Below are 21,866 nucleotides of genomic sequence, written 5' to 3'. Positions count from 1 at the left end.
TGAGAGATTAACCCCATGCCCATAGTTGCACACTTCCTGAGGAACACCTTTCTCTTGTGGACAAAACCCGGTTCACCTAAAAATGGGCTAACTTAAGGAATGCATCCAAAATCCAGGACCAATGACTCCCATGGAATGGAAATTTCAAGGATCTTCATACCAGTTCTATTGGCAAAGTTGTGGCCGCCACAGCATCGCCACAGTTAGCCATGGTCACATGATTGTGATTTCCAACTATACTTCCCAGAAACCCATGGGTTGTGTGGCACAAGGGAAGATGGGAGGAGCATATCCCTGCCTTATTTCCCACCTCCCTCTGGCCTCTGAGCCCAATTGGCTGGTGGCAAGGCCCAATGGGTGACAGAGATTGGCTCCTTTGTAACTGAGGCCGAAAATTGAAATCTCTTAATGGTGATGGGTGGTGAGGGAAGGGTGAGGAAGCGACTTGGATGCCTGCTGGCAAGGTAGGGCTGGCTGGGGGGCGCCAGCAGTAGACGGTTGAGCCCTCTTCCTCCCTGGAGGGAGGGTCCCTTGGGGACACGCTAGGATGGGGAGCAGCGGTCAGTTTTCCTCACAGTCCATGGCTCCCTTTGTTTCCCCCCCCAGCACAGTGACAGGCAGTTCCGCAGGTCAGCCAAGGAGGAGGAGGAGGAGGAGGAGGAGGAGGCAGCAGTGGCTTCCCCAGGGCTCTGCTGAGGGTCGTGAGGGGAGGGGAAACGGCACCAGCCTCTATTATATGTGGAAAGAAGGATGACCCAACGGGTCATGGGTTGCCTAGTGTTATCTAAACTTTTCCAGTGCTGGGCAGTTATTGTTTTGGCTGTATGGAAGGGTGACCTCACCACCTGGAGCGAGCAGGCATTTTTTTCCCCTCAGCAGCAGTCTTCAGAGAGCGAGAGAGAGAAAACCACCATCCTTGGACCTGCAAGACCAGCTGAGAGGCAGAGCTGAGAGGGGTGTAGTAAAGAGCCGCACCAGAGTCTGCTGCCTGGAGCAAGGGTGCACCCTGAAACAAACCCCCTGCGGGCCGCGGCCCAGGGGCAGAGCTCTGCAAACCAGCTCCAGAAACCCAGGATGTGAGTGGTGGGGGGGCCGTGGGGAGTGGGAGGGAAGAGCCCTTTTGCAAGTCTGTAGCTAGGAAAGACTGAAGGCAAAAGGAGAAGGGGACAGCAGAGGATGAGATGGCTAGATAGCATCACCGAGGATGAGATGGTTAGATAGCATCACCAAGGATAAGATGGTTAGATAGCATCACCGAGGATGAGATGGTTAGATAGCATCACCAAGGATAAGATGGTTAGATAGCATCACCGAGGATGAGATGGTTAGATAGCATCACCGAGGATGAGATGGTTAGATAGCATCACTGAGGATGAGATGGTTAGATAGCATCACCGAGGATGAGATGGTTAGATAGCATCACCAAGGATGAGATGGTTAGATAGCATCACCGATGCAACGAACATGAATTTGGGTGAACTCCAGGACACAGTGGAGGACGGGAAGGCCTGGTGTGCTGTGGTCCATGCGGTCACGAAGAGCAGGACACAACAACTGAACAACAACAAAAGCGGGGTGGAAAGTATGTTCACCTGCAAATGGACTGAGATTGGCTACAAGAGCTGAAGACCTGGTTTTGGGGGTGGGGGGGAAGAGCTAAGAAATAGTTAAGATAAGAAAAAAAACCTAGTGCTAGAAACAGAGAAACAGGAGCATAGAAATAGAACGTAGGAGTAGAAATTAATAGATTAAAAAAGAATAGGAATAGCTGAAAACTCACAGTAATAAGAAGATAGGAGAATAAGATAGGAGTTTAATTTTGTAGAATAAAACAGTTTTGTGCGGAAAAACAAATACAGTCTTTGTGTCTGGGTTCTGTACCATATTAAGAAAACCCCTAACAGACTGCTAAAATTAAATAGATAATAAGTTCTTTATTTTTAAGCTTGAGGTTTAGTCCTGTAAATATATGCAGTAAGCTGAACCCTGGGGAGCATTCAGTTCTTTGTTTAGTGATGGTACTTCTCTCCCCCAAAATTTTACACCGAAAGGGTATAGCTTTATTGCATGACCACCACCAATTAAAAAATGGCCCTTTATTTGACAACCTCTCCAACATTTGGAAGAATAATTTTGATATATCTAATGGGAGTCAATGCCAGGCATGTATAATCTTCCACTGCAGTTCTGGCACCAAAGCTGAGGGGAATCCACCTGGTTTCCATCCTTTCTGCCATTTTGTCTTATGTTCAAAATGACCAAGATCCATATCCCAAGCTTCCTTTAAACCATGGATGGATCGCCTACTTCTACTTGCAATAATAACTTATACATTTTTGAGATTGTTCCTTTTGGTTGTTCTAAACAGTGAAGTATTACATTCTCAAAGTTGGTAGAAGGCCGTATTGCTGAAGCTCTTTTAATACTGCCTTCATAGCATCCCATCTTATCCTTACTGATGTTTCATTTGTATTATTTTCTTGAAAAAAGTTTCTCAGATTTTGAGTTTTATCATTGCTTTGTTGCTGCATTATAAAATAATATAGGATTAAAATGCTAGTTTTAAATGGAATAACCTCTTCTAACCTGAATGTAACAATCACTGGAGTGTGATCTAAGTATTGGTGCAATTCTAACTTTTAAACTCCCTAAAAAGTTTGAAAAAGTTTTACATATCCACATGTTGTCTATCCCAGCATGGGATTTATGTCTACCTGAATAAAATGTATGTGCTTTGGTTGCAGGATTCACAGTTGTCCATGCATCTATAAATCCATGACTATGCCTTAAACGTTGAAATCTCTTATACATTCCAGTCTGATGTTTTAATGTGTCAATATTGACGTCCCCTCCTATTATAACATTATCTGTGTGTGTGTTTAACTATCGATAATCTTTTGTAAATTACTGGTCTGACCCTGATGAGGAACATATACAGCTGCTAATGTTTTATTATCAAATTTCCCTTCTATAAATATATACCTACCTTCCCTCTCTTTCAGAATCTTTCGAACCTTGACATTTATGCCAGCACTGAAAGGAATAGCTACTCCCCTTGATTGTCCTCGAAAGAGTTTGGCATACAGCAGGGAAATGGGGCCAGCCCACCATTGGGCAGTATCAGGTGGGCATCAGCTTTTGGGAAAAGTTCACATAAGATTTTCCATCCCATCATTCAGCTGCTCTCTGGGTTCAGCACCTTGACCAGAGGGGGACAGGCAAGGAGTCAGGTTGAGCTGGACAAAATGCAGGACGTGCACAGAAAGCTGCAAAGGGGTATAGTGAGGAAGGGTCTGCAGCATCAGGGAAGAGAATTGGACTGAAAGAAATTGGGAAAGAAAAACCAACTGAGAGATCACTCAGACTGAAGGCTCTTCTGCTATCACCCTACGGGAGGAAAGCTTAATGAGTTAAATTTCGTTATAAATTTCGTTATAAACTGGGAAAAAAGGAGAAAAGAGCTCCGGCACGTGAACTTCCTCTTCCTGTGAAGTGCTGCCTTGGGGAGAAAATGGAGGGGGATTGTGCAACAGGTCTACTGATGAAACCACAGGTCATGGCAAAGAAAGGGAGAGGCACTTGCTCTCTCGGCACATTTGGGAGAGGTAAAGAGGAGAGTAATTCTGGGGCCTAAAAAGGTTATCCTGGAGATGGGGGTTGGTACTTTTGACCTGTGAGTCATGAACTTTTGAGCTTTGAACTGCCAAAACCACTAGTAAGGAAATGGAATGAGTGAAGTGTTTGGTCAGGTGATTGCCACTCGACACCCACAGAGGCAACAGTTTCCCCTGCAGGGACTAAGTGGCCCCATCGGGGGAAGGGGGGGGACCGTCATTTTCATTCTCATAAGAACACAGAGAAATAACATCCATGCACTGACCTCCTCAGGGTTTGACATCTCCCGCTTCTTCGCTATAAAAAGGCTCTTTTGTTTAATTGAGACCATGAAAGTGTCATACTTGCTTTTCCTGGCAGAAGGCCTCTCTCTCCGACTCACTTCCGCCTTTATTTTCTTTTCTCCTTGCCAGATTATGGCCCCTCCTCCACCATTCCCACTATGCTCTACAGCTACCTAAGGATGAAATTAACCCATCAAGGGAAGCCAGAGAAGAATAGGACCCTGCTAGGGTTGGATGGGTGAGCTTGGACCAGTAGAGTAGTATCTGAAGCCTGTGGAAGCTGGGCTGAGGCAATAGGTGGCGCCCAACTATTATGACAGGGCCTGGAGACTATATGGCCCTGTGGGTGTTGCTGAGCTGCAGCTCGCAGGAGGGGTCATATTTGATCCTTCATACCACAGCTGCTTGCATCTGTAGTTGCATCCTCAGAGATGCAGGACCATTCACTCCTGTATTCACTGCTTGGGGCTTAATGATGACTGAGTTTTTTCTAAAAAATCAAGACTTGGAAGTTTACACATGCTTCGTGCAATCTTTCATGTTTTTCAGTGTGCAATTTTCTTTTTCTTTACCATCTTTACCAGGCCATCATTCCCCAAGGTTGATGTTTAACTTACCACCATCCCACCCACCTTGGAATAGGTCTACCAGAGGATGGAGAAGGAGGAGGCACGAAGCAAGATGCTCTCCATTCCAGAGGTCGTAATCCTGTTCATGAGATAACTGGCCTTCTTGATGCTGTAAGAGGAAAACAGTGTTAACTTATCCAGGTTCATCTTGAAGAATCCTCACAATTCTGATTGTTTGGAGCACATTCCTTCCTCTGGGTACATTTTATGCTTCTTCTGAAATACAAAAGGGGATGTGGTTTTGCAGATGACAAGGCCTGCTGAGAGTGAACGACATTATTGTGAGATGTCACAGAGTTCCTGTTTCGGATTGGATGCTACCATATAAGTAGCCCAGTCCATGGTATGTTTTAGGAAGTACAAAACCTCAGTGGAGACCATTTTCTACAGAAGAGGAGAGCTGAGAAGACTCTACTGGCTGCAGAGCAGAAGGATTTTGAAGATGAAGCTATCCCTCCACATCGTCTTCCTTGGTTGGTATCTGACATGAAAGGGGAAGAGAATCATATGTGCTGTTTGTCAGAAGGGGAAGACTCACAGCTGCTTTGCATTGTTTGGTTGCTGTGTCTCTAAACGACTGATCTTCTTCCCAGGATGGTGGCTGGCCAGGCAGTGCTGGACCTCTAGAGGTGAGTCAAGATGGTTTTTTGCCCTCCTTTCCCTAAATGCTGAGAGGTTCTGGGGGTGGCTTGGCTTACCTGAGGTGGAATTGTGCACCAGCTATGCCCATTCCTGGACCAACAGGCCCTTCTCACAGTCACCCATGCCCTAGTCACCTCCCGTTTGGACTATTGTAATGCGCTCTACATGGGGCTGCCCTTGAAAAGTATCCGGAAGCTTCAATTGGTTCAAAATGTAGCAGCCCGCATAGTTCTGCGCAGGCCTAGACTTGTCCATGTGTCACCTCTTTTACGGGAGCTGCATTGGTTGCCGATTTGCTTCTGAGTCCTCTTCAACGTTCTGGTTATCACCTTCAAAGCCCTACATGGCTTGGGTCCTGGTTATTTGAAGGTCCCCCTTTCCCCAGTTACATCTACCCAGCCCACCAGAGCGGGGAGGCGGGATATGTTACAGGTCCCCACCCCCATTAAGAAGGTCCATCTAGTGGGACCAAGAAGAACGGCCTTCTCCGTGGTGGCTCCCTCCCTGTGGAATATCATCCCTGCAGAGATACAATTGGCCACCTCCTTGCTTCTGTTCTGGAAGGCCCGAAGGTGTGGTTTTGTCAGTGGGCCTGGGGACCCCCGGCTGCTTCAGAGCCAATCAAGTGGCTGATATGAATGTGTTTGCTGCCACCAGGGTGTATGTGTGCATTGTGTTTTTATAGTTTTTAATTTTGTAAGCCACCCAGAGTCACGGTGTTGGGCAGCCTTATAAATCTTTTTAAAAATAAATAATAAATTTATGTATAAATAAGATTTAGTTGTATTTTCTTTCTTTTTTTCCCTTATCTAAGTCATGGTCTTAGGCTCCAACGTCTTCTTCTATGCTTTGTTCTAGAGCTAAGCATGGAGAGGCAATTACCGTCAGTAACCTGTCCTGGGGCTGTTTACTTTCAGACTAAAACCTTTCAAGGAGGGTAAATGAAGGGTGTTCAAAACATTCCAAAAACAAATGCCTCCTTTCACCTTGGTGAAAGGTGAAAGGTCCCCTGTGTAAGCACCGAGTCACATCTGACCCTTTGGGGGGACGCCGTTTTCACGATGTTTTCTTGGCAGACTATAGCGGGGTGGTTTGTCATTGCCTTCCCCAGTCGTCACCTTCCCCAGCAAGCTGGGTGCTCATTTTACCGACCTCGGAAGGAGGGAAGGCTGAGTTGACCTGGGCCGGCTACCTGAGAATCCAGCTTCCGCTGGGATCAAACTCGGGTCGCGGGGAGAGTTTCGGTTGCAATACTGCCACCTACCACTCTGTGCCACACGAGGCTCCTCAAGTATAGATTAAAGGGTCACAATTTACAATAAAGATGATCTTAAGGAGCTCCTGAATTCCTTAAAGGCTCTTTCCTTTCAAATTAGCCCACCACAAATGCAGATCAGCCTGTTGTGGACTAAGCAGACTTCAGATTGAAAGCTGTGGCTCCTCATTAATGGGAATGTCTCTATAATAGAGAGAGAGGAGATGGAAGGGACCACAAGAAAAATCAGGCACACAAAAGGGATCCTCTGCTGAACAGCAGGTTGTATGAGAGAGGAGGACCAAGCGGTTTTGACGAGTTGAAGAACTGGTGCCTAGGTTATATATTTTAAAAATGGATGTCACAATCTTTGTATGATGTCCCAGAATAAGTAATAAATACATGACGTAGAACTACAAAATGAGAAATATCAAGTATTAAAGTAAAATATAAAGTATTGAACAAACTAGAGATTGTGATAGTGGAGCAGGATCCACCCAACACATCAACCTATTTGCTGATCACTTTTGCAGTATCACATCCCCAATAACATCAAAAGTCTCAAAGCATGAAAAATGGAAATCAATGGCAACAAAATAGATATTATTGGGGTGTCTTTTCTGGTGAAGTGCTGCTGATGGTCATCATTTCTGCCAAAAAGTATTGGGCCCTCTTCACACAGGAAAGTCCTGCTTCTTCCTTTAGTCTTTCCATTTCTGAGGAGGAGGATAAACAGATGCTGCATTGTCCACATTTTATTCTGCTGATTTTTTTTTTCTTCTCCAGCTCACACCCCCTCCAAGCCTTTGATATCTATCAGCCCCAGTGGGATGGTTGCCCTGGGGGAAGAGGTCACCATCACCTGCAGGAGCGAGGATGACTTTGACGGAGACGTCTATCTCAACAGGCACCAAAGCTCATCTGACGGAGGGAAAACTGCAGGTCCCCGCCAGGAGGCAAAATCCAACAAGGCTGCCTTTTCCTTGGCCAACCTCAGCCCAACAGATGGGGGCATCTACAGCTGTAGAACTTGCTGCTCTCAATGTTCAGCTTTGAGTGATAAAATCTATCTCAACCTAACAGGTGATGGTTTGCTTTTCACACAAATGGCCCTGCAAAGAGTTCCACAGTTTTGCATCAGCCAGATATTTCCTTCCTCTGCCAGAGAAGCTCGCTGGGTAACTTTGGGGAAATTGCTGTTTTTCAACCAACGTACCTCACAGAGTTGAATGGGGGGGGGGGCGGGAATAGGAGGGAGCACTCCGTACACCACCCAGAGCACCTCTATGAGAGGTGGGAAAGAAGGCTTTGTAATACATGGATAGAAAGCCAGGTTGCTCTGACTAAAGTTTCCATGCATTTTGCATTTCTTTTTCTTGCCCTGGTGTGAATTATGCTCTTTCACAATACTTGAAATCCAAATCCGTATCTGTGCTTGGGCATCCGTGGGGGGTGGACAAAGAGGGCCAACCGATGGCATCTGCCTGATGATGTCAAAACGCAAATTATGTAACTTACATATTTGCATCAGATGTTGTGATATCATGACCCAGGTCATCCATTTGCATAAAGACATCATGAAACCTGCACCATCATTTTAACACCATTTTGCTTTTACAGATGCCATCCCTCTCTGTGAGCTAAAATTGTTTAGTATATTGCTTTGAAGCCACAGAATTGTAATATGTGGGAAATTTGGGAACCGTGATAGAATAACAGACTGGGGAAGAAATAAATAGGCTTTCTGATAAGTATTTTAAAAACATTATATCTAAGAATGGAGAAGAGGATCCTTCTCTTGCCAAAGGATTGAAAAGGGAGGGATGTTATTTATGGTTGAATGAAGCAGGAGATTCTTGTCTACAAGGGTCTCTGAGGTTTCACTGAATCCTTCCTCCTCCTAGATCCCAGCCTGACCAAGCCTTCCATTTGGATTAGAAAGGAAGAACAAGATGCTCTGGAAGCAAACATCTCCATATGGTGTGAGGACACAAAACCAGATCTGGCTTTTGCTCTTCTGAAATCAAGGGAGCAGATAGCTTACAGGGCTGCACAGCCAGAGGAAAAGGCAGTGGGTTTTTTTCTCCACCCGGTGAGGTTGGAAGAGGCACAAAGCTATACCTGCCAGTACCACCACCAAAACAGCCCCTATGTCTGGTCAGAGCCAAGTGACCGGCCAGAGCTGCCTTGGGGAGGTAAGACGCCAAAGTAGCATATTGCCTTTTCTCCTTCCCCCCCATCGAAGAACCCGAGACGGCCTGGATTCTTGGAGGTAGATTCTTTTTTTAGTATGCTATAGATATAAAATTAATAAACATATGGGACTGAAAAAAGAGACAGAGATGCAGAAGGATGGATAGACACATACTGCAATCCTGAGCAGAGACTTATCTGCACTTCTGCGTTATTCCCTCACCAGAATAAAACAGAGCATAAAAACTGTACGTAATATAGGATATTAATCAAATAGTGAGTGCTTGCAATGATTGTTTGGGTTAACCACAAAACAAGAAGATTTCAGGAAGGAGGAGGAGGAGGAGGAGGAGGAGGGGTGGGGGAGGGAGGAGGGGGGAAGGAGGAAAAGAAGAGACTGCTTTACAGCAATGGCTCAAATGATTTTGCCAATGACCAGGAAATGTTCCCAGGGAGATGTGGAAGCGGTGGGGGTGTTAGCAAAGTATGAATTTCTTTATGCAGGGGAGGGGGGAGGGGAGGGAATTTGGCCACGACAGGCCCTGCAGTAGCTTCAGCTGCAGGCCCTGCCTGTCCTTGCGTGACCAGCTCTACGTAGGCCCCCATGGCGTGGAAGTGCACAAGAGCAGATCAAGCCTCTCTTGCTGAAAAATAGCAAGGAATTCCTTGGAGGATGAGGTCCCTGGATGCTTATGGTCCTTCTGAAATAATTGTTTGCCCTTGGAGGATTTGAGCTGAGACAGAGGCACAATGTAAGCAAAAAGGAGTTACATCTGCTGATGAATATTTTAATCCTAGGCATTGACAACAAGGGTATTTATTGCCAAGGTGTCTTCTGCAGTGAAATTTGGGAGAAACCCTCTGCTCTTCAGGGTCTCAGGGGAGCATCTTTCCCAGTTGGGAAAGCACCCTTTTCCCTACTTGGAAATGCCATGACTGGATGGCTGACTTTGCCCAAAACATTTAACTTGTCCAGTTAAAGTTGGTGATTGTGTTTGCACTATGCATGAAACTTGATTACTTTTAATCTTTCTTTGCCTTTTGTATCTTAGCATGTGGTGTCAGCTCAGGCCACTTTAACTGGCTTAAGCATGTGTTCATGGATCACAGTCCACTTGATTGGATTATTAGATGCTTTTTAATTACTCTTGTTATTTGCAATATCATTTGGAAGCTGGTTTGGATGTGATGGAAGCAAGGATGGTGTGTAGGAATAGAAAGATAACAGAGCAGTATATTGAATCCTGTACGTATGGTTGCCCTGGTTTACCTCCTTCCTCCAGGGCCATTTCCAGTCGGTGATGATCGGGGGCGAGAGGTTCCGCCCTCAGCCCCTGCTTTGTGGAGTGCCGCAGGGGTCAGTGCTCTCTCCGCTCCTGTTTAACATCTACATGAAGCTGCTGGGTGAGATCATCCATCACCATGGGGTGAGATATCATCAGTATGCTGATGATAGTTGTACATCTCTGGCCATGGTGAGCTAAGCAGTGCTGTGACTGCCCTCTTCAAGTGCTTGGAGGCGGTCGAGGTCTGTAATGGTTGCCTAATCCCAAATACTCAGTCTCACAAGCTCGGGCTTAAAGATAACTGATTTATTAAAGGAATAGTATGCAAATACAGAGAAAGCTGAGAATGAGCAAAAGCACGCCAAATACAAACTTAAAAGCCTTGCTTTCAATCCAGTCCCGCCCCGAGCGCCCGTCAGCAACCACCCCCTCCCAGGTGCGAGGAACCGTTACATGCACCTGGGAAAGTAACCTTGAACAGGATTGCAAACCCAAACATACATTCCACAGTAGCAAAACAATGAACAGAGCATGAATGGAAAATACCAGGAAACGGGTAAGCCGAGTATACACGGATGAACAGTTTAACATGTGAAACGTTACGATGTTAACAGAACATTGAAACGGGAACATGACATATCGCCCCCTCACAACAACGCTAAGGAGCCGGCTTGTTAGGGTAGGCAGAGTGAAAACGAGTAACTAGGTGGGGTGATCGAACGTCAGTAGCAGAAACCCATTCAGGATGAGGAAAATGTTTCCAGCGGACAAGATACTGCAAAGTGGAACGCTGGCGACGTGAGTCAAGAATGTCGGTCACTTCAAAGTGTTGTTGGTTATCAATCATGATAGGAGGCGGTGGGGTCAGTTGGGGATGCCAGCGGTCCGACTGCAGGTACGGTTTGAGTAAGCTGCAATGGAAAACAGGATGCAAACGTTTAAGGTTATGGGGTAAATCGAGTTTAAAAGTAACAGGGTTAATTTGTGCAATAATGGGGAAAGGACCAACAAATTTAGGACCCAGTTTTTTAGAGGGTTGTGTTGATTTGATGAATTTCGTGGAGAGGTAGACTTTATCCCCCACAGCAAATGCAGGTTCGGGGGAGCGTTTGGCATCAGCATGTTTTTTATAAGTGGTTTGTGCATGGCCAAGGGCTCGTTGAATGTTCTGCCACGAGTCTTTGAGAGTGTCAGCCCAGTCAGTGAGCGAGGCTGGCAGTGGTTGCGGGTGCGGGAGTTCGGGTATTGGGACGAACTCACGACCGAAGACAGCTTTAAAGGGAACTTGACCAGTGCTTTGATGAATGGCGTTGTTGTAGGCAACTTCAGCAAATGGGAGTAGGTCCACCCAGTTGTCCTGTTGATAATTAACAAAGGCCCGCAAGTATTGTTCCAGGGTGGAATTAACTGCCTCAGTAGATCCATCTGTCTCTGGATGCCACGCGGTGGAGAGGGCTTGCTTGGTGCCAAGCAGTTTTAAAAAAGCCTGCCAAAACTGTGACGTAAATTGTGTGCCTCTGTCACTCACCAAACGGGCATGGATTCCGTGAAGGCGGTACACATGAATGAGGAATAGACGTGCCAGCTGTTGCGCGGTAGGGATAGAGGCGCATGGGATGAAATGCGCTTGTTTTGAAAAAAAGTCTTTTACCACCCAAATGACTGTTTTTTGTTGACTAGGTGGGAGATCAACAATAAAGTCCATGGATATGTCCTGCCATGGGTAGGACAGGGTTGCAACCGGTTGTAGGAGGCCTTGAGGCTTGCCAGTTTTGCGCTTCGTTGTCGCACAGACAGGGCACGCAGTCACATAAGCCTTAAGGTCTTTGAGTAGAGTTGGCCACCAGAATTGACGCCTGACAAGGTGAAGGGTTTTAAGATACCCAAAGTGTCCAGCCAACTTATCGTCGTGGCAGCGCTGGAGAATGGTCTTTCGTAATGCCTCAGGGACATAGAGACGATCGTTCCACCAGGCAAATTCGTCAGTGAAAGTTACAGTTTGTAAGTTTGCCTGTAACCAAGTATCAGTTTTAAGGTGGGAAAGCAACTGTTGTTTCAAGTCTGATGGAATTGGCAAGCGCGCTGGACGGTAGGGAGGCGGAGCGGTGTGGCGTTGAGTCTGTTGCGCTCGTGTCTGGCTGCGTGTCACAGCTGCCAAACTTAATTGTTTGTCTGTCCATACAGTACCTTGTACTGTTGGCCCAGGGCCAGCGTCTTGGGGTCTGCGTGATAAAGCATCCGCTAGAAAGTTTTTTCTGCCTGGTATAAATTTGAGTGTGAAATCAAAGTGACTGAAAAATTCAGCCCAGTGAAGTTGTTTGGGGCTGAGTTTTCGGCTGGTGCTTAATGCCTCCAGGTTCTTATGATCAGTCCACACTTCGAAAGGGTGGGAAGCCCCTTCTAACAAGTGGCGCCAGGTTTCCAGGGCGGTTTTGACAGCAAAAGCCTCTTTCTCCCAAACATGCCATCGTCTCTCTGTTTCTGTGAACTTGTGAGAGAGGTAGGCACAGGGTTTTAAAGTGTCAGATTGGTCTGACTGGAGGAGAAGTGCTCCGACGGAGAAATCAGAGGCATCAACCTGCACTACGAAAGGCTTAGTAGGGTCAGGATGCTGCAAAATAGGTTCGGTGGTGAAGATTTGTTTGAGCGCATCGAATGCTTGTTGGCAAGCTGGGGTCCATTTTAGGAGCGCTCCTGGGTTCTTTGAACGTCGGGTATCCCCCTGAGCTTTAGTTTTTAAAAGTTCAGTAAGGGGCAGGGCGGTTTCCGCAAAATTTTGGGCAAATGCCCTGTAGAAATTAGCGAATCCAAGGAAACTTTGTAATTGCCTCCTGGTACGGGGTGGCTCCCATGCCAGAATGGCTTCAACTTTAGCAGGGTCCATCTCAATGCCCTTTGCCGAAATTCTATATCCCAAATAATCTATTTGTGATTGATGGAAGGCACACTTAGACAGTTTAGCATACAACTCTGCTTTTCTCAATTTAGTAAGCACTTGACGCACCAAATGAATATGTTCTGACATGGTTTCAGTATAAATCAATACATCATCCAAATACACCAATACCCCTTTAAACAGGTGGTCGTGCAAGACCTCATTGATAAGTTGCATAAAAACCCCAGGTGACCCAGACAGACCAAAAGGCAAGACTTTGTATTGGAAAGCCCCAAGAGGACAGTTAAACGCTGTTTTCCACTCATCCCCCTCCCTTATGCGAATGCGAAAATAGGCTTCCCTTAAGTCCAATTTTGAGAAGATTTTGCCTCTGGCCAGATGTGATAACATATCTTTGATAAGGGGCAAAGGATATTTATTTAATATTGAAACTGCATTGAGCCCGCGGAAATCGGTACATAGCCTCAAAGAACCATCCTTTTTTGGTCTAAAGAGAACAGGTGCTCCCAAAGCGTAGTCTGCGACGGAAAGGGTTCCTTGATAGAGTTTTCTCAGGGCGCTTTTCGCTCTCTCTTGAGCCAAGGGGTCTTCAAAGTGCTGTTTTAGTGACCACAGAAACTCATCAAAGTCCTCTAGCTCCGTGGCTTCTGTTTGGCACAACTGCACATACCAATCCGCTGCCCTCCCCTTCAGCTTGTTGGCAATAAAATTAATTTTGCCTTGTTTCGAACGAAAAGCGAAACGAAAAATCTTTGAATGATGTCCCAACATAAATAAGAAATACATGAGGTAGAACTAGAAAATGTAAAATGTAAAACACTGAATAAACTAGAGGTTGGTTACAGTGGAGCAGGATCTTCCCAAATCATGTTATTTGTCATTTCTGCCAAAAAGTATTGGGCCCTCTTCACACAGGAAAGTCCTGCTTCTTCCTTTAGTCTTTCCATTTCTGAGGAGGAGGATAAACAGATGCTGCATTGTCCACATTTTATTCTGCTGATTTTTTTTTTCTTCTCCAGCTCACACCCCCTCCAAGCCTTTGATATCTATCAGCCCCAGTGGGATGGTTGCCCTGGGGGAAGAGGTCACCATCACCTGCAGGAGCGAGGATGACTTTGACGGAGACGTCTATCTCAACAGGCACCAAAGCTCATCTGACGGAGGGAAAACTGCAGGTCCCCGCCAGGAGGCAAAATCCAACAAGGCTGCCTTTTCCTTGGCCAACCTCAGCCCAACAGATGGGGGCATCTACAGCTGTAGAACTTGCTGCTCTCAATGTTCAGCTTTGAGTGATAAAATCTATCTCAACCTAACAGGTGATGGTTTGCTTTTCACACAAATGGCCCTGCAAAGAGTTCCAGTTTTGCATCAGCCAGATATTTCCTTCCTCTGCCAGAGAAGCTCGCTGGGTAACTTTGGGGAAATTGCTGTTTTTCAACCAACGCACCTCACAGAGTTGAAGGGGGGGGGGAATAGGAGGGAGCACTCCGTACACCACCCAGAGCACCTCTATGAGAGGTGGGAAAGAAGGCTTTGTAATACATGGATAGAAAGCCAGGTTGCTCTGACTAAAGTTTCCATGCATTTTGCATTTCTTTTTCTTGCCCTGGTGTGAATTATGCTCTTTCACAATACTTGAAATCCAAATCCGTATCTGTGCTTGGGCATCCGTGGGGGGTGGACAAAGAGGGCCAACCGATGGCATCTGCCTGATGATGTCAAAATGCAAATTATGTAACTTACATATTTGCATCAGATGTTGTGATATCATGACCCAGGTCATCCATTTGCATAAAGACATCATGAAACCTGCACCATCATTTTAACACCATTTTGCTTTTACAGATGCCATCCCTCTCTGTGAGCTAAAATTGTTTAGTATATCGCTTTGAAGCCACAGAAATGTAATATATGGGCAATTTGGGAACAGGGATAGAATAATAGAGTGGGGAAGAAATAAATAGGCTTTCTTCTAAGTATTTTAAAAGAATTATAGCTGAGAATGGAGAAGAGGATCCTTCTCTTGCCAAAAGATTGAAAAGGGAGGGATGTTATTTATGAAGCCAATTTAGTAGCCTGCTAGAACCACTGAAATGGAGCAGAGTTTATAACACAGCTGATAAGCTGGCACAGAAAAAGAAAATTATCTTAGATAGCTCCAATGAGCACATCAGAGTGATACAGGTTATTGATCTTACACACTCAGCCCTCCCAAGCATAAAGAATCACATGCTTCGACAGTTTAGGTTAAGATAAGTAAAAAGAATCTTACTGACTTTATTCTTTGTTGTTCTGTTACATCCATCTTGGTGGAGAAGATGAAGTTCCTTTGTTCTTCTTTTCTTTCTAATTACATAGTTTGTCCTAAATTCTCAGCCCTACAGCTGCCAAGAACTGTGTGAAAGAAAGGGGCAGAATCCTTCATCAAGGCCCGAGCACATGGCCCTGATGAATGGAGAGCACAGTAGCATGCTTGCTTCTCCTTGGGTGGAAGCAGGAAGGAAGAGAAAGTAGAAGTGGGAGTGGCAACAAACAGCTTCCTCAGAGTTGCATTGTGGGACAACTCAATTTACATGTTAATTCACATGCAAATGAGGCATGCTGGATTTGCCAGAACTTCCAGCACTCCTGAACTCACAACTCCTGCTCAAAGAACAGGTGGCAGTCGTGGCCAGGAGATCCTTTGCACAACTGCGTGTTGTGCACCAGCTCCACCCATTCCTGGACCAACAGGCCCTTCTCACAGTCACCCATGCCCTAGTCACCTCCCGTTTGGACTATTGTAATGCGCTCTACATGGGGCTGCCCTTGAAAAGTATCCGGAAGCTTCAATTGGTTCAAAATGTAGCAGCCCACATAGTTCTGCGCAAGCCTAGACTTGCCCATGTGTCACCTCTTTTAGGGGAGCTGCATTGGTTGCCGATTTGCTTCTGGGTCCAATTCAACGTTCTGGTTATCACCTTTAAAGCCCTACATGGCTTGGGGCCTGGTTATCTGAAGGACTCCCTTTCCCCAGTTACATCCACCCAGCCCACCAGAGTGGGGAGGCAGGGTATGTTACAGGTCCCCACCCCCATTAAGAAGGTCCATCTAGTGGGACCAAGAAGAAGGGCCTTCTCCGTGGTGGCTCCCTCCCTGTGGAATATCATCCCTGCAGAGATACGATTGGCCCCCTCCTTGCTCCTATTCCAGAAAGCTCTTAAGATGTGGTTTTGTCAGCAGGCCTGGGGACCCCAGGCTGCTTCAGAGCCAATCAAGTGGCTGATATGAATGTGTTTGCTTCCAACAATTTATGGTTGAATTCAGCAGGAGATACTTGTTTACAAGGGTCTCCAAGGTTTCGCTGAATCTTTCTTCCTCCTAGATCCCAGCCTGACCAAGCCTTCCATCTGGATTATAAATGAAGATGCCTCAAAAGCAAACATCTCCATACAGTGCAAGGGGCCAAAACCAGACCTGGCTTTTGCTCTTCTGAGATCAAGGGAGCAGATAGCTTACAGGGCTGCACAGCCAAATAAAAAGTCAGTGGATTTTCTTCTCCATCGGACAAGGTCGGAGGAGGCACAAAGCTATACCTGCCAGTACCACAACAAAAGTAGCCCCTTTGTCTGGTCAGAGCCAAGTGACCCACTGGAGCTGCTTTGGGGAGGTAAGATACCAAACTTAGCGTATTTCCTTTTCTCCATTCCCCCCATCAGAGACAGAGTGGATTTCTGGAAGACTTTGAACTGGGGCAATCTCTCAGTAGTGGATATCAGACATCCTGATAACAAGAAAGCTGGGGGAGGGGAGAGAGAAATACTTTCAGACTTGCAGGATTGATGTTAGCCCTGCAAGGGAGTCCAGAGAGAAGCCCAACCAGGAGCACTAGCTCTGCCTTGATTGTTAGGTTACATTAACAGAATCTTGCAAGACTGCAAGTATTTCTCCCCTCCTTTCCAGAAAACTGATTTAAGGCTGATTTGAGAATCATGGTAGCCTTTTCTTGCCCACTGGCAGGGGATGGTGTGGAAAGGCCATAACCCTATTTTAGGGCACAAACGTTGCCTCCAAGAGGTGTCAGTTTCAACCCCTGTCATCTCCGGAAGTGGGAGGTGGAACTTCTGGAGGAAACTCTGCAGGGGCGTGGAGATGGAGGAGCAGCAGTGTAATGGCTCTAAATGGTTTTGGCTTCACAGGTGTTCCTAGCCCATACGTATGGGGAGGTATTGCTGCAAGCCTTTTCCTGCTTCTTATCTTGTTGCTACTGGCCTTTGTATGCTGGCAAAAGAGGAGAAAAAGTAAGTGGGGATGGCCTTGTAATAAGCATGGGTACAGAGTAGTAGATGAGTAATATTCTAAATACTGTCCTATACTAACCATGGCCTATAAACCTCCCATGATGACTGCCTTGCCCCCATTTTCACAGAGCAGCATAAAAAAAAGGCTTCTCTGTAAAAGCTGATAGCCAATAGTATCGGAGAGAGAAGTTGCTCCTTTTCAAAGCAAAGCAAGTTTCTGGACCTTGTGGTTTAAAGAGAAGCTTGAAGCCTTGCTGGCAGTAGGTGATAAAATCTGAAAACCGTGAAAATTGCCCCAGGAAGATTTCTCATAATCTAAGGGAAGGGGCTTGCACATCTCCTTGTTTTCCCTTATCGCAGAATGAAAGAGAATTAAGAAAAAACAAACAGGGACATGAACGTAGGCTGGCTTAAAGAAGCTGAAGAAATGCATTATAGTCATTGCATTTCAAAACATTCCATGTTTTAAAGATGGCTTGCAAAGGGGCTTACAACAAATATTTAAAAGCAAAGGAGGCCGTCTGACAAAAGCAAAATGCAAAGTTAAGGAATGTGCACAACAAATCAGCAGTACCATATAAAACGTTAACATTCTGAATATACAGAACAGACTTAACCTCATGTCTAATTTTAATCAAGTGGCACCAGCAAAACTCTCCAGGGAGGAAATTACAAAATTGGGGTGCAAAGACCTCGCATAGGAATTGGGGTGCAAAAAACCTGCTGTGGGAATGGGTAGAATTTGCTTTAACTGCAGGCTTCATAGGAAAAGTCCTTCAGATACAACAGCTTCTCAGACTGGAATAATATGAAGACCTGAGCAGCTGTATTTTAAAAACCAGAGGAAGTTTTTGAACACTGTAGTTGAAGAATTTTTTAAAAATTCAACTTGTACGCCACCCAACTCTCAGCAGTTCTGGGTGGCTCACAACAATCAAACAAAGGAATTACAATAAAATCAGTAAAACATGAAGACAAAGGATGGCAAGTGTGATGAAGCCAAAGGCCCGGACAAAGGACCAGGTCTTCACAGCTCTTCTAAACAACAGCAGGGTGGGGCCATCTTGGCGCAAAACTGTTCTGGTATAATCAACTCTGATAGAGACGTATTTGCTTAAGAATTTGAAGAGTTAGGACACTTTGAAAAGGAGCAGCATTTTAATGAGCTCCAAATTAAGCAAAAGATTTCATGGTGTCTCTGATCCACAGGCTCCACAACCAATGAAGACAACCCAGCAGTGAGTGTGGTAAGATATTTCCTTTCATGACTGAGCCTTCCTTGTCCACATGATCTCGTCAGATACAGATGTTAGAACAGGAATGCCTACTGCATGCCACCCCCAGTCCTTCCAAAGTTACCTCTGAATTCTAAATTTTCATTTGATATAGGAAGAACTTTATGAAATGCATGGGGAGTAATTAAGTGATAACATTCACTATTAAACCATTTACTTTTTGCCCTGGCCTCACTTGTTTTGGGGAGTGTGGCAGCTTGAAGAATGACTCTCACAAGCTTTAAGATGCTTGTGCAACTCTGACCTAGAATTTAAGAAACTGTCCCACTTAATGAAACTGGTGGCATTAAATTCATAATTACATCACGGGAGTAAGTGAGTGGGTAGACCTAAGTGTGCATACGAGTTCTCCAATCCCAGAAACGATCCATTGAAAGGAGGCGTGATCTGGCCGTTCTTGTCGGAGACTGAACTCACTCCCCTCGTCTCACGCAATCCATTTGTCAGGGAAGTGGGGAACTGGGAAAAACGGGGATCCCGTGCGTATGCAGTCCTGTGCCACTGAGCAACCACAACATTTGTGGCCAATTTCTCTGAGGCCAAAAAGGCTCCATCACAGGGTTTGTGCAACAAGGGGAGCTCTCGAGCTCTCTCTTCCCGATTGGAAGGAGAAGCCCTGTGTGGATGCATGTGAGGGCCCTAAGGACAGGCATCTGGCTGGAGCAATGATTAGTGAAGGAAGTTTTTTTAACTATATCAGAAAGGAGGTGTATTTACAAGAAATATATGATAGGGGCAGGTAAAGCCTAGCACCTTCTTCCTATCAGAAGGAGAACGAAAGAGCACGGGCTCTGTTTGGGGGCCCCTGGGAACAAAAGTCAAAAGAAGTGATCCGAGATTAGCCAAGAAATAGCTGGCAGAGCGATGGACAAAGGGAGGACAAAGATCTTTCTATTTACCACCCACAGCCCCTAGTAGAGAGTAGGCTATGAGTAGCTGAAGGATCACCGCGTGTAATGGGGAGTAGGGATAACCTTGAGGAACAGGAGGAAGGGCCGCAAGCAAGAGAGTGGTCAGGCACGTGAAATTTGAGTCCAAGGCAGAAGGGTAATTTGAGAAAGCCTCTCAGGCTTGACCCTCCCTAGTTCTCGCGAAGATCAAGGGAGCAGGGAGGGAAGCTCATTGAGACTTGCAAGATTCTGTGATTGTGACCTTATAATAAAAGTAGTCTTAGTCTTCGTAACTTTGGTTTCCTAGTCTGGGCTACCTGACATCAATCTTGCAAGTCGGCGGTGCCGAATTCTTTTATTTTGAGAGACCACCTCATTTCTTTGCATTGCAAAAGGGAGGAAAGTATGCCCTCTGAGTCTTTCTTCTTCTTTCTAGCCCTTAAAATCTGATGCTGGAGAACACCAAGATGAAGTCTCCTACGCTACTTTGAATCACCAGCCACAGAAAATGCAACAGGCAACCAGTCCTAGCAAAACCTCTGAAGCTTGCTTATATGCAACAGTGGCCAAAAATGCAACTGTAAAGAAGCAATAGGCAGAACTCTGCAGGCATGGATGTCGTATTATAGGACCTTGGGGGACCCCTGAGTTGAATACAAGCAAGGACAGCTTATTTTTATTTTATTTCCCCACAGTGTAACATGCGGACAGATGTGTAACTGTAGATGCCAAACGTAAGGGCCAGATCATACTGGTGGCTCCAGAAATGGGATCATCGGAATGCTCTTGACTACAGTACTTAGGACAACGGTGGGGACTGGTGAAGTGATTCGTTCTGTGAAGCCATCAGGAGCCGTGGAGTAGCAGTGGAAACCACGAGGAGCATTGGGGTGCTGGCACATGGGAAGGGGTTCCCTTGGCATCGAGGCACATGCTGTTTGCATCATCACTCTTGCCATCCATCAGTAACCTCGTTTATAGGAAGTTGTTGATGCTGAAATTACTCCTGATCTGTAGCAGTGGTTCCTTCCTATATGCTCTTAGTCAACATTTGAATTAGTCCTTTTTCAACAAAGTGGCAAGGAGAAAGAAAACATTGTTATGTTATTTATAACATAGCTTCCAGGCCTTTTTGTCCCACCCGCCCATAGCCCGCTTTTTCATTGCTGTGCTTTTCCATTTTGGAGGCTGTGTCAATCTTTTGACACTATTGCATGCCTTTGTATTTTAATGTCCTTGATTGGTTTGACCCTTTGGGGGGATGCCGCTTTCGCAACGTTTTCTTGGCAGACTACAGCGGGGTGGTTGGCCATTGCCTTCCCCAGTCGTCACCTTCCCCAGCAAGCTGGGTGCTCATTTCACCGACCTCGGAAGGAGGGAAGGCTGAGTCGACCTGAGCCGGCTACCCGAGACTCCAGCTTCCACTGGGATCGAACTCGGGTCGCGGGGAGAGTTTTGGTTGCAATACAGCGGTCTACCACTCTGCGCCACACAAGGCTGCAAAGGGCCAGACATGACTCGGTGCTTGCACAGGGGACCTTTCACCTTTTTTTTTCAGATCGATTGGTTTATCATAATAAAATACATCTCGATTGCATCGGATTGTATGTCAGGACATTACACACACCTGCCAGCTAGTGGGTGCAGGGAACATAGTGTAGCTTGCAAATTCGTCTCGAGAGAGATCCTAGCTTGGATGGACAAGTGTGCATGTGACAGGCTGCAGGAGGCCATGCTGGTGCAGAATACTCTCCGCTGTGAATCTGTCATGGAGGCATGAAGGCCAGCCACCCAAACTATACTTCTGTTTTAGTGACCTGATGAGCAGAACCTGAGAGAAGGAGTTAGCTTAGTTTCTCACAGGAAGACTTCCCTTAGGAGAGATAAAAGAGGGCTGTTAGGGCAGATCCACACGTTCTGCTTCCCTATCACCAGTGCAGGCCGGTCACCAGTTCCTGAGTCAGGAGCAGATGATCTTGTCCTTCTCCCATTCCCAACCCTTGGCAAATGTATCCCACACAGGGCTTTCCAGCTTGGATTCAAAACTGCTGTTTTCTGACCTGAGCAGCCTTAAGCCTCCAGCCCTTTGCTGGGTTGCAGTAGCGGCTCCAGATCCGATTGGCCACCGTGCTTGACGTGCCCCCTCCCCTCCAGTGGCTGGCCACTGCCCCGGGCAGCAATTTCATCCCGGGATGTTATGTTCTCTGCTGTTCCTCTCTCCTAATAATCTTGCAATTGAGCCAATGCTGGCCCATTAATTAGTGAACTACCCTCTGGAAGCCCAGAAGCTCATGCTCCATTCAACTCTTTCATCTCTCTGTGGACACCCTTTGGGGTTTCTACCCAGGCTGGCAGGTGCTCACCTTCCTTTCCCGCTTCCTGTTCCCAATAGTACAAATCTTGTTTCATGGCCCTTTATTTTTTAAACATCTTTAAACTGCAATATAGGAATGTTACTACTTTTGAGTACTACTACCACTGTTACTACTGTGTTTCTACAAAGCTGAACGGTCAGTTCATCACTGATGCAAAGTTTCCCGGACCTTAGAGCAGAACACAGGAGCATCAGAGCCATGATGGCAGCATGGAGGAAGAAAAGGA

The 21,866-nt window shown here is 46.0% G+C and overlaps 1 protein-coding gene across 1 annotated transcript; it reads left to right on the top strand.

Annotated features, from left to right (window-relative positions):
* Window positions 1-4,861: 4,861 nt before the first annotated feature.
* Window positions 4,862-20,373, top strand: LOC134495625 (T-cell-interacting, activating receptor on myeloid cells protein 1-like). Its single transcript, XM_063301185.1, has 7 exons — window positions 4,862-5,001; window positions 5,122-5,157; window positions 7,212-7,508; window positions 8,330-8,620; window positions 16,979-17,080; window positions 18,290-18,327; window positions 19,702-20,373. Exons 1-7 carry the CDS (start codon window positions 4,869-4,871, stop codon window positions 19,858-19,860), a joined length of 1,056 nt encoding a protein of 351 aa, XP_063157255.1. The 5' UTR covers window positions 4,862-4,868; the 3' UTR covers window positions 19,861-20,373.
* Window positions 20,374-21,866: the final 1,493 nt, after the last annotated feature.

This window comes from Candoia aspera, chromosome 4 (genome assembly GCF_035149785.1).
Source record: "Candoia aspera isolate rCanAsp1 chromosome 4, rCanAsp1.hap2, whole genome shotgun sequence".
Lineage (NCBI taxonomy): Eukaryota > Metazoa > Chordata > Lepidosauria > Squamata > Boidae > Candoia > Candoia aspera.
Note: the sequence above shows the minus strand (reverse complement) of the source record. Positions and strands in the feature narration are given on the sequence as shown.

Coding starts and splice junctions, on each gene's coding strand:
- LOC134495625 (XM_063301185.1), top strand. CDS start 4,869: ATGGTATGTTTTAGGAAGTACAAAACCTCAGTGGAGACCATTTTCTAC. Junction 17,081..18,289: donor CTGGCAAAAGAGGAGAAAAA/GTAAGTGGGGAT, acceptor TCTGATCCACAG/GCTCCACAACCAATGAAGAC. Junction 18,328..19,701: donor ACAACCCAGCAGTGAGTGTG/GTAAGATATTTC, acceptor TCTTCTTTCTAG/CCCTTAAAATCTGATGCTGG.